Source organism: Citrus sinensis, chromosome 2 (assembly GCF_022201045.2).
Source record: "Citrus sinensis cultivar Valencia sweet orange chromosome 2, DVS_A1.0, whole genome shotgun sequence".
Lineage (NCBI taxonomy): Eukaryota > Viridiplantae > Streptophyta > Magnoliopsida > Sapindales > Rutaceae > Citrus > Citrus sinensis.
Window position 1 is genome coordinate 7310883 of NC_068557.1, and position 13329 is coordinate 7324211.

The 13329-nt window shown below is 37.2% G+C and overlaps 1 protein-coding gene and 1 pseudogene across 1 annotated transcript; one reads left to right on the forward strand and one right to left on the reverse strand.

Annotated features, from left to right (window-relative positions):
- Positions 1-154: 154 nt before the first annotated feature.
- On the reverse strand, positions 155-10102 carry LOC102611255 (uncharacterized). The gene is made up of 15 exons (XM_006468968.4): positions 9773-10102; positions 9163-9275; positions 8435-8484; positions 5878-6105; positions 5613-5765; positions 4857-4952; positions 4725-4756; positions 3757-3853; positions 3244-3275; positions 2007-2107; positions 1845-1917; positions 1619-1650; positions 1085-1175; positions 838-949; positions 155-742 (listed from the first exon to the last, which is right to left on the reverse strand). The coding sequence occupies exons 1-15, from the start codon at positions 10018-10020 to the stop codon at positions 428-430; spliced, it is 1773 nt and encodes a 590-aa protein (XP_006469031.2). The 5' UTR covers positions 10021-10102; the 3' UTR covers positions 155-427.
- A 1009-nt stretch (positions 10103-11111) lies between these two features.
- LOC102616351 (ABC transporter G family member 10-like) lies at positions 11112-12775 on the forward strand (annotated as a pseudogene).
- The last annotated feature ends 554 nt before the right edge of the window (positions 12776-13329 follow it).

Below are 13329 nucleotides of genomic sequence, written 5' to 3' on the forward strand. Positions count from 1 at the left end.
TAACATGGCTTTGCAAAAAGTATTTGAAGCTAAGAGCTACCTCAAGGTTCGAGCTCACCCCAGACTTCAAGGGCAGGCATATGAGTCATGAGTCCTTTTTAAGAAAAAAACAGTAAAAGCTGCAATCATTCCATATTTCCGTGGGCAAGAGGAATAAAGAACAAACGTAACAAGGTAACATTCTCAGAAAATTCTGATAAACTATTATCCACAAAGACTAATTACAGATAGTCCAGAATCAACAAGACTGGTGTTCAAAAAATTTCACATGTTGAAAAAAAATAAAAATAAAACAACAACAAGGTAACTTGGTTATGTAGTATTTACCAAATATTTACCACATCACAGAAATACTTTTAGCTGTGCCAATCATAAAACAAGAGACTCCCCACTATTCCAGTATGATCGGTCAATCTCATAGAACATTTCATCCTGCAGCTTGAAAATCCCCAAAATCATCATCTGGTATATCCTCAGTATTTGGGCTTTCGGGGGAATGTTGTTCTTTTGAGTCTTCTTTGGTTGAGTCTGGAGACGCATCCTTAGAACTTCCTTCAAGACTGAATTTTTGTGGTGAGTTTGAGGGAGACATCCGAGCAGCTGTAGCAGGTGAAAGAGGTGCTGGGGGAGGTGGCAGTGGTTTGAGACAAATCACGGGTTCTTTACGGTTACCCTTGTCGTCCAATGAGAGATCATTCAGACCCTGCTCAAAAAACTTGGATTTCACTCGGCCACTGCTTTTCTGATGACACCAATAGGAGAAACATTCCATGAGAGACTAAAATATATAGCCTGAGCTATTTGACATCCTTGACATGGAGATATGAATTAGCTTACGTTCTTTAGATGGAGGTGAAGGGTCTCCCCCTCTTTTAAACTGTAATCAACAGCTGATGTGCTCTGGAATTGCTGTTCCATCTCTTCTGCAGTTTTCTTTTTGTCCAAATATCTTCAGAACAATTTTATAAAGTGCATTGGAGTTATTGTCACTAAAATTAGCTGCATAAACTACCTAAAACTTGCAGCTAAAAAAACTGACAAAAGACTAAAAAAAAAAAATGCACATAGATAGATGGGATGTTACTTCATGTGATCATGAAGGGCTGCTTGGAAATCATAAGCTTCTGTCCTTTCCCGGAATCCGATGCCAATGAAAGCATGCCTAAGGCGACCACCTATGCAACATCCAAAATGTTAAATAGTACATCAAGAGAGGCTAACATTAAAGATGCAAACTAAATATTAGGGTTCCCTGGACCCCAGGGAGAAAAAAAAGAAAAAAGAAAAAAGAAAAAAGAAAAGAAGAAGAATATGGAATGGGTACCTGTTATCATAAAAAGGGGAAAATATTTTGAAATTGCAATAAATGGACCGCAAATCATGATTTAATATTACATAGAGGAACACTTCAAGAAAAATAAGAGGAGGAAAGCTAGAGGGAATAGGTAGGGAGAATCTAACTAAATAATCGGCAAGAGATAGAGGAAATCCAACTAAAACATCATTCATTTTTTTTTGGAAACCAGACTATCATTTAGTTGATAATGGTATAATTGTTAAATAGAAATGAAAATTAAAATGTGATAAAAGAAATCTAAAAGAAGGAACAGTTACTGACCTATGTTTTCCTCTATCCGAAGAACAAAGTACCTGCAGAAGGTTTTCCATTCAGATACTTGCTGGATTAGAGGATAGTATATGGTAATAATAGAAGCTAACAGTCTTAAGCAGAACATGGTTAGATCAAGATTACTCCCAAGTTGCTTGTACGCATTATGGTATGATTTTTAATACAAATAATCAAATGAATATAAGCCAAAATTTCAGTTTGAAATGTTCTAAACCTGCTGCTATCAATCACAGGTTCCACTGGATGCAGTTCACCCTTTCTCAAAAATGCCCGAGCATATAACTCACCTATATAAAAATTATTGCAGAAACATATTATAGGGTAGTAAAAAGGTTTTGCATATACTTGAGTTAAGACAACACAAAATCAAGCTTACCTGTGGACTTATCTTCAAGTTTGATAATGCACTCTTCTCCCTTGCTGACAACTTTTAGCATTCCCTCCCATGCCCATTTGTTAACATTCCATTCATCAGCCCTACAATGAACTTCAATAATAAATATCCATCTTCAATTCCCAGAATATAAGGTTACAGCAATAAGATTGTGAATGGATCTGATTATATCAAGAACTATGGCACACAAAATTCTGCAAAAGGCTAATACTGGAAAAGTATCTATTTTTGATATGTTGACATGTTGGCTTCCAAAAGGTACTTGTTAAGTTTCTTGCTTTGTGACAATCAATCTCAGTCTTAGTCATAAAATATGCATTGTTTCATGTTTATTTTATTGTAATGTTTCTTTCAAAAAATGCCAACTCTAGTAGGTCGGCATTCATCATTTAGTACTAATTACAAATAAAATAACAGGAACCTTAGAATAAAAGAAAGATAAACCTATTTTCCAAATTCAAGAATTATGAATCATTTATAGAAAGATATTCCATTGTTCTAACCTGTCTTGCTAAAATTCCGGTAAAGCATCCGATGGAGAATGCAGGCAAGGGTGTCGGTGTTATCAACTATGTGACCACTAATTGAAACCACGTTAATCATTGATATCTACCTGTAACAAATTTTCTAGTGGGGAACTGTCACTTTCGAATTGCTTATTCATCTCATTTCAACTCCTAGCATGATGTGAGTTTGATGAACAGTTTCAAATGCTAAACCCAGAAATTATGAAACAATATTTATCATCCTGCCAGACCAATCACTGTTTCCAAGCCAGTAGAAACAAATATCAAAAGAATATTGAATGGGGCAATGGGATTGAAGACCATAGCTCCTGCTTTATCAGCAACTTTTTAACAGCAATTCTCATTAGGAACCTACTAGACAGATGCCTAATCATTTTCCAGAAATGTTCTTCATCAGTTATACAAGAACTTTCAGGAAATACCAAAAAATTAAAGTGACTTTGCCCACCTCATAACCTTGTCGAATGAACTACTTTCACATTTATCTTCAACTAAACAAGCCTGTGCCGAGGCCCCAGAATCCTCTATATTGTTTATCTATTTGTATAAAGTTACATCAAACGATATTTTGCATAGACAAGTGGATGGACTCAATCAGCAGCAGAAATAGCTTAAGTAATTACAGAATTCAACATTAAATCAAAAATCATATTAACAAACAATTGAGATAATTACTCAAGTTCAGTGACAACCTGTATGAAGCTGCACTTTTCCTCGGGGGTATCTGCAGAAATAACAAGCAAAATTAGGAAAAACCACATCTCAAAATATTGAATTCAGCAATTCATAAACAATATTACAAAGACAGTTAAGAAGCATTAAAATTAAAAAAAAAAAAAAGCTTCTGCATGGAAATTGATCTTTCCGACAATTAAGAACCGATTCTCAAAGTCAGTACTGAACTTCTGAACTCTTTCATTAAGTTTTAGCATCAGCTACTCAGCGTTACTACAATGCCTTCACATTTACAGAACTTTTTAAAACAATATAACACTTCATCCTCAATAATTCCTCCAAAAAGGCACAATATACACCACAGCGATAAGAATATATTTTAGAAAATAAAAGTATTTTAATACATGCATACAGAAATTTGAACTTAGATCAGAGATCTCAAATCCAACTCGAAGGAGAATTAATATTTAAAATCAAAATCTTCAACAGAATTTGATGCATGGACACAAATAATTAAAGAGAAGACTTACCAAATAAACGTAACATTCCGAGACTTGAAAGAGAACAAACTCTATAGCTTCAGTTTCTTCGTTCTCGCTCTCGACGTCGTTTTGATCCTCTATTTCTCTTACTTTCTTCTCTTCTTCCTTCGCCATCATGATCTAAAGAGAGAAAATCTATACACTTTTTTTTTTCCAATTTTTAGACAGATTAAGAGGATTTCAGTTTTCACTTTTCAGTTCAGTCGGGTAAGGACATGACGGTAATTTAGTATAATTACAATGGTCTATTAAGAGAAGAGGTGGGTGTGAGATTGGAATACAATTGGAATGTCCCTCCTCAGTTTCTCGCTCGAAGACCAAAATTTCGCGACGTTTACTGAAAGTGGTCTTGTCGCCGTTGGATTGGTTTGTAAGAGATTGATTGCGACGGCTATGATTGCCTGAGATCATTTTTTAGTCAATGAGATGAACGGCTTTGATGGCGCAGTAGAGTTACCAGCGGGCTGTTGCTTGATTCTTAAGGAAGAGACACGTGTTACACTGTCACTACTAAACGAGCGATTCCTTAACCAACCCAACCATCAAACGATGTTTTTTTTTTTTTTTCTATAAAATTGAATTTTTAATAAAAAGGGGGACAGATACTCACTCTTAATCAAGAGACAATGAGAAAGTGAAGTGAAGCGAAGTAGAAATTTAATTTAATTTTACATGTGATTATTCAGTTTGATGTTAATGAGGCACGGTTCCAGTGACTGTCCTGTGTCTTGGGTCTGTGAGGACTGATGTTACATTCACAAAGCCAGCTTCTCTTGTTCTTCCTTCAAGATCAGTAAGGCAATATTCATCTAGAAATGGTTCGGTACTCTTCATCAGTGTAAACAGCACTGGAGACAATTCCTGCAGAAAGATCAAATACAAATAAAACTAGATAAAGGTCTTCGGGGAAAAAAGTCATGATAAGGAAGACAGATCAACAGCTGAATACCAGAAGCACAGTATATACCTGAAGGATCTTCGACTTTGGCTGAGAAAGAGAACAAGAATAACATTAGTTTTAGCCGCTGCAGTAAGTAAAACATGGATGGTACCATATTAAGAAGAAAAAAAGGGTCCTAATAATTTACCGCGATATCATTCAAAGCAATTGTGCCTCCAGGTCGAAGCAGGCGAAATGCTTCCTTCAATAAGGCAATTATTGTTCTTTCAGGACATTCATGGAGCTGTAAGCACTTAAGGAGTCAAATACTTCATAGGACATAACTCTTGTTGAGGGCAAGTAGAAAGAAAAGACTGAGAAGTTTTATTGGGAAGCAGAATAACAGAGCATATAAGAAGCTAGAGAAACAATAAAGATAGTACACATTATGAGAATTCAAAGTTACAAACTTGGAAGAGTTCAAGCCAAATGATCTGCATTTTCATCTGCTGAACTCGGCATGCACTTAAAATTAGAGTCAGGTGGTAAATCCTCATAGTGCAAGCTTTAACAGAGTCCTGTGAGTCACAGGACTTTAGGATTAACATAAAATGCCAAGACCGCATCCTTCTATCCTTCTAAGTGATTTTCAAAATTCCCTATAAATCTTAGAAAGCAACAAGCTATCAGAGTTCTGGTGGAAGGATCCTTGATGAAGACGGGAAAGAGAAATCTAGTAGAATACTGTAATGAGTTATCATCAAGGTTCTGAATAAAATAATATTTGCAGACTGCAGTCACTAATTTTAGAACTCATTGGCATGACGTCATGAAAGAAGCAAAATTGGGATGCTTTGCAAATGTCCAATGCATCCAAAATTCTCCCTCTCATTTCACATACACAAGCTGAGGTCTACAAGCATCTTTCCACTGACAAGTGTTCTGAGTTGGACAATAAACATACCACATAGCTAAGAGAGACAACGTCAAATGACTTGGAAGGTAAGCCTGAGTCTTCTCCAATTGCATGCACCCAACTAATTGGATTCTTTCTTGGGCCTCCTTTCTTTTCTTTAAGTTGAGCTACAGCAAGAAAGTAAGGCGACAGATCCAACCCCTAGAATTGCATTGGGACAACAAGAAGTGAGATATTGCAAATCAAACACTAAACAAACTTCACTCCATATCCAAATGTAATTTTGGTGGGATCATAAAATTTTCTAACTCACGGTAACTTTAGCGGAAGGGAATTTGTCAGCAAGACATTTTGTGCTCACACCAACAGAGCATCCAATATCCAAAATGTCTCTAGTCTCTCCAGCGTATTGTTGGTGATGTTTCTCAATTGCTTGAAGCCAATTTCCCCGCATAACATCATTTGCTTTGTCTACTGAAGAAGCATAAGGTATTGCTCGTCTTGTCATTGACATGTTTGCTGCTTCTGCTTCAGCTGCAGCCTGCCATTAGACATGCAATCGAAAGTAAAATCGATTATAGTATTCAACCAACTATTAAGCATTACTTAAGTTGATTTGAGTAATTTTCCTTATTCAAAAGTGTCATCTAAGCAATTACAGATTTACAAGAATTAGTAAGTTACACTTCTGCACAAAAAACCCTAAAATGTACCTGAATTATTGCAAAAATAGAAAAAGCTTCTTTATAAGTACCACAACAAGTCAGTTTAAAAACTCAATAAGGTGTTAGGCCAATAAAACTTATGTTAGGCGCAAATATAAAGGGGCAGAGACAGTTTAGTAATTTTAGGGGCAGAGGTAGTTTAGTAATTTTATTAACTAGGGTTCAGATATAAATAAGAGATTAAGGAGTCATTTAGAGTTTATGTTGAGTTTTGTCTAGTGTTAGGAGTAATTAGGAGTTTTGGAAGAGATTGACCTACCTTTCAAATTGTAAGTTAGGATTGTTTTTTCTTTTGATTTAATCAATAAAATTAGCCCTAAGTCCGATCAAAGTGGTATTAGAGCAAAAATCTTGGGACAATGGTGGCGAAGAAGGTGGATGCACTTGAAGAAAAATTGGAAGCAGAGGTCAGATCGCTTAAGGCCACCATTGATAAGCGATTCAACACTGTTCAACAACAATTTTCATCCCTTGAAGCCATGTTGTTGAAATTGACGAAACTCCACCTCAACCCACCTCCAGCAGCATCAATAGGCCATGGTGGTGTGGCAGGAGAAGGATCCCATGGTACAGAACCCGTGGTGGGCGACGGCGCATGAATCGAGGTGATCGGGCCGGGCGACTCGGGGGCGTTTGGGGATGAGGCACGACCTGGGCAAGCTGGATTTGGGCCCGAGTAGGGCAGATTTAAGTCTGGACAGGCTGGGTCTTCGGGATTGGTGGAAACTGGAGTAGATTTGGGAGGTTGGAGACCTCTAATGGCGCATAATTAAATGGGACAGATTCTAGGGTAAGGAAACTGAAAATGTCTATTTTCAAAGGTGAGGATGCCTATGGATGGGTGTTTAGGGTAGAGCGCTATTTCGCCATCAATGGACTCTTAGAAAGGGAAAAACTAATGGTGGCGGCGTTATCTTTGGAGGGAAAGGCCCTTGCGTGTTTTCAATGGCGAGAACAACGACAACCATTGAGGTTGTGGGGTGAATTTAAGGATCGGCTGTTGGAGAGGTTTCGGGCCACTCAAAAGGGAGATTTGCATGAACAGTTATTTGCTCTGACCCAGGAGAGAACGGTTATGGAGTATAGGGAGAAGTTTGAGTTGCTATTAGGGCGTCTTTGGGGAATTCTAGAGCCGGTATTGGAAGGGAATTTTATGAAGGGACTAAAGCCAAAAATCCGAGCCTCGCTATGCTTGCTAAGGCTGAGAGAGTGAGGGGAGTCAATAGAGTTGGCATAGATGATTGAGGATAAGAACACAGTAGAACGAGTTAATAGGAGCAGTTCAGTTGGTTTTTCATACCGAAACAGAACACCATTGGTAGGACAGAAAACCTAGACTTTAGGGTTTCAGCGAGAGTTGCAAAGCACACCACCGAGAGGCCAGAAAATGCAAATGATGGGGGTACAGAGAGATTCCCAAAGGGATCGGGTTAGTGCGGCACGACCAGGGGTGAATTTTAAATGCCTCACGGAGACAGAGATTCAGAATAAGAGGGCGAAGGGGTTGTGTTTTCGATGCGATGAGAAATTTTCACCGGGGCATCGATGTAAGGATAAATCACTACCAGTCCTGAATGTGTGTGATGAGGAGGAAGGAGGGGAAGAAGCCGAGGAAGAAGAGGCAGCAGTTTCATAGATTTCACCTTGAGGACAAGGTGTCTTTTTGGGAGGGGAGTAATGTTAGGCCAATAAAACTTATGTTAGGCGCAAATATAAAGGGGCAGGGATAGTTTAGCAATTTTAGGGGCAGGGGCAATTTAGTAATTTTATTAATTAAGGTTCAAAAATAAATAAGAGATTAAGGAGTTATTTAGGGTTTATGTTGAGTTTTGTCTAATGTTGGGAGTAATTAGGAGTTTTGAGAGAGATTGACCTACCTCTCGAATTGTAGGTCGGGATTATTCTTTCTTTTGATTTAATCAATAAAAATCAGCGCTAATTTAGCTCTAAGTCCTATCATAAGGTGGTTCAAGAGAGCAGACGATGGAGTTATGAATGATGTTACAACACATATGACATGGGCAGGGGTTCGAGCATGACCAACAAAAAGGGTTGTACGCATGTGTGTGCTCGTGTCCTTCATGGCTAAAATAATACAGAAGAACAAACATATCTTCAAGTTTAAGGGGAAGAAAGAATACTTACCAGCCATGAAAGGTTACCATCATCATATGCATGAAAGGGATTAAGATAATCTGTTAAAAATGAGCTTGCTTATTAATTTTTATTTGATCACAATTCAAAGTTTTAGATGACAAGATGTGAGTTGAGCAAAAATTAAAACACCAAAAGATAAAAAAGGGAAAAAAGAAAAATAGTAGTGCTTCTGAATATCTCACAATAAAAAAGAATCAAATTTGTTGTTCATTTATCTTTCAAATAGCTCCGAAAGCAACAGACCCCAATATGTGTTACTTATCAACAAAACTGAATACTTGAAGTATGCCAATGCATTCCATTTCAAGCTGCAATTAATCATTAGAATGTCCTATCACATTGCCAAAGTATCTGAGAAGACGACAAATATACCCTCTCACAGTATCATAATATTATCCAAGAAACGGAAACCAGTATTAGTCTTATGTGAAGCAATATAGATACTTAACTAGTAGAAAAGAAAAATGGTAAGCTCTGGAATCAAACATCTAGTCAGTTTATTTATTTATTCATATTTTTCTAGCGAAGATCAGGAAACAAATGACATTGATGTAAAGTTTCTTAAAAGGATTCTGAAACACTGCTATCAGCTGGCTTGGTTGAGAGAATGATGCCATTTTTATTATCCTAACTCTTTTAATTGTTAAACAAATATAGAAGAACATGCATATAGGAGATAACCGATAAAAAAGAAACAAAGAAATTAGTAGAATTACAGTCTGGGTAAACAATGGAGCGGTTTTGAATGCTCTCCATCTCCTTATAAACATCCGACTCCAGAATTTCCTTTGTCATTGCCCGCCATGGAATGTCATTCTTTTCAGCAGTACTGCTCCACAACATCATGAATGTCAATCATCTTCCACTTTAATAAACCCAAACTATTCAACCTTAATTCATCACGCTTAGAACACACACACACACACACGCAAGACATTATTAGCTTCTTACCTTTAGAAAAACCGCATGCACTTTTCACTCTCAAATTCAAGCACTTTTGCCCATTAAGATTGAATGTGATCAGCTTAGTTAATGCGCAATAGTAATTGACTATCAGATAACACGAATAAACATAAGTTTTACACCATTGGATTAGTTTAATATGTACGTAACATGAGCAGCAAAATTTACTTTCAAAAGAACATTTTGCCTATGATTAAACATTAATGTTAATAATTATTCAACAGCAAGATTAATAGAATCAGAGCAACTAAGCCACTCTTAACACTACCAGTAATGGTTCTTGTTCTAATGAAAGCATAATTACGTTAATAAACACAAAAACAAATAAAATACGATCATAGATTTATAGTTAAAAGAGGAGACCTGATGAGGACTTGTCTTGCACCAAACTTGAGGACAGCGGAGATGGGCTTGAAGGAAATGAGAGCTCCGACAAGACGAGACAGAGGTGTCTCTCCGGCCCACTTGGGTCGTTCCAGCTGTCCCTCCTCGTACGTAGCCACGTCAGATGACGCAGCCATCCGTACAGTCGTCGACTGTTTTGTTCTTGTACTTCTTGTTTCTGCGTAGAAGGCAAGAGACAGCTTCTGGGTTGGTGCACAGAGCGCCATTGCAGCTCGAGAGGAAGAAACTGAATCAATGGTTTAGAGAAAGTGAGGGAGAGATGCAAGCTGACACGAACAACAGAATTTTAGAGTTCAGGCAGGGATTGTGAAGTACAGAACAGAACAGAACATATTGCCACGTCATTTTCGTATCTTATGTCAGCCAATAGCTTTCAAACACGTGGAACAGTAGGATTTTGTTTACGTCGCTGTATTTTAGGATAATATACACTGGAGTCCTTAATTTTTAGTGTAAACGCAAAATAAGCTAGAAGTTTCCAAAATACATCCGCTAAGTCCGTTTAGGTCCATGACCGACCGGCCATTGTATAGAGAAAGAAAATTAGGTAATTTCTTCCATGACTAGATGTCTCCTCCTCATTAATGCTTGAAAAGTACCATTTCTAACTTTTTCACTAAAACCCATTGTATTAAAGAAAGAGAGATAGGTAATTTCTCTTTGAAGGCAAAGTGTTGGATAGCACAAAATCTCTCTGTCAGTGCTTATTAGTTCTAGAGCCTGTGCATGCAAATTTTTACCAAGGTTAATAATTTAATTTATACACGGTTTGTTTGTTAACACTTAAAATTAACATCTGCAGTACGGTTGTCTTTTTGGACGCATTGGAAAAAATTAATTGCTGCTGTTAAATTGATAAAAAAAATAATTAACATTATAAATGCAGTATCATATGCGTGGTCACATTGAAATAGATTTCTAACCTTTTTAAGCTCTCAACCTTCTATCGGTAATATGTTTTTTTTTTAAAATTCCCCCCCCCCCCCCCCCCCGATAAGTTCTATCAGAATCATGTTTGTTTAACAAAACCCAAAAATGATATAAACTGCCAGGACTTTCCCTGTACATCAAGAAATTGAGATTAATGAATCGATTACTATTAAAACTAACCAGCATTTGATATAAAGATTTGTGGCATTAGCTAACTCACACTACTTGCCTTTAATTTCTGTATCTCTCAATGGGAGACCAATATAGAATTAGAACCAAGAAACTATCTTAAAAACTATCCGGCCAAGTTGATGAATTCAATTGCTTTTGCTGGAACAAGGGACCTGAAGCTAATCGATAAATTTTGATAGATGTGAATTGCGAAGCCAGATCAGGAGAGATCATGGCAATTGCTGGTCCAAGTGGCGCAGGCAAGACCACATTGTTGGAAATACTCGCTTGAATGATCCCTCAGAACAGAGTCTCTGGCTCTGTTCTTGCAAACGAACGACCAGTAAATGCCCAACAATTTCGGAGGCTATCAGGCTATGTATCTCAAGATAATGAAGTTCTACTCCCACTTCTCACCGTCGAAGAAACTCTCATGTACAGTGCTCGTCTCAGGTTGCATGGTGGATTCAGCATGGCTAAAGCAAGAGTCATAGAGCTAATGCATGAGCTTGAATTGGACTATGTTGCCAATTCCAGAATTGGAGGAGATTCAAGCCGTGCCATATGAGGTGGGGAGAAGAGTAGAGTTTTTCAATTGGGGTTGATTTAATTCACGACCCTTCTGTGCTCCTGGTTGATGAACCAACATCAGGATTGGACTCGGCATCAGCTTTGAATGTAGCTTTGTTACTGAAATCAGTGGCTGTCAGCCAAGGTAAGACAATTGTGTAAACTATTCATCAAGCAGGTCATCAAATTCTTGAACTTTTTGGTCAAACTTTATTGCTATTAAAGGGAACTGTTCTTCATCGTGGATCTCTGAATCTTCTTGAGCACCGCCTAAGATTTGCCGGTCAAGTGATTTCTCAGCATGTCAATGTGATGGAGTTTGCCATTGAAGTGGCACAAGCCCTTGTCACAGATGCTAAAGAAAGCGAAACACAAAGTGTCATGGAAGAAGAGATCATTAATGCGAGAGCGAATCCTGAAACAAGTTATTGCACTGCTCCAATAATGGAGGTTATAATACTAATCCAAAGATTTTCAAAAAATATTTTCAGAACAAAACAGCTCTTTGCTGCAAGGATATTCGTATCCGCACTAGCCGACTTTGTTTACGAATTCAAGCAATGATCCTAGTAAATTTAAGCTACATTTCCAAATGGGATTTTTTTTTGCAGCTAGCCTTGCCTTCTTGTTATCATCTACAGCAGAAGGCCTACCATTTTTCTTGCAGGAAAGGAAAATTTTAACGAGAGAAGCCACAAAAGCAGCTTTCAGAATTTCATCTCATCTCATCTCATATCAAATATTCTTGTTTCCCTTCCTCTCTCCCTAATTGTGGCTCTAGTATTTGCCGCTCTGGTGTACTGATTAGTAGGTTTGAGGAAGGACATGGGTGAATTTTTCTATTTTTCACTTGGTGCGTGGTTGGTGATTTGATGTCAAATTCTTTTGTTGCAAGTTTTGGTGCATTTGTGCCAAATTTCATAATGGGGAATTCTCTCATCTCTGGGTTAATGGGATATTTTTTCCTCTTTTCTGGGTATTTTATTAAGAAACATGACATACTTTAAGTACTAGATTTTCATGCATTATTTGAGTTTGTTCAAGTACCCATTTGAGTGTTTCATTATAAATGAATATGGAGGAGAAAAGAGCAAAAGGAAATGTCTCAAAGCCATTGAAGGAGTTTTTTTATCAATGTGCTGATGGCTTCATGAAGCAGCAAGGTCTTAAAGATTCACAGAAATGGAGTAATCTAAGTTTAATGTTGGGTTTCGTTTTTGGCTATAGATTTCTTTGCTTTTTCATTCTGTGGTACAGATCTTACAGAAGCCAATGTTGAAATTAATAATATCATATGCATTCAGCCGGCAAATTGGAAATTAAATTATACGATTTGCACCGTAAACAACTTGTTTTGAGATTGATTTGAATTTATGGATGCATGCATGCATTTTATTTTTTTTAATTCTTATAGCTGGATTGTGGAAAATCTTAGTTTAAAATAATAGAACAGGTAAGACCAAAATCTAAAAAATGTGTTTAGTGGACTAAAATTTTACATAAAAATATAGATCTAAACCTTACAATAATCAAGTCAATACGAAAGCTCTCTAGAAATTAAACATTTTGATATTTTATTGGAAGATGATATTTGCAGTCGCGAGAAAGAAAAGCTTGAAGTAATTAACTAAAAATGATCGCACGCTGCTGCAAGATGCAAATTTCAAAGCACACAATTATCGTTTAAGGTGATCATAGCAAGCCGCTCTAGACTTGCAATTTGCGGCTGCAAAGGCAACTTACAAGGCTGAATTAAGTTTTAATATGAAGGTCAACCAGGCAAACTCAAAAGAAATAATGGGACTACTTATTTTATTACCCTGTCCAGTTGTTTTCATAATCAA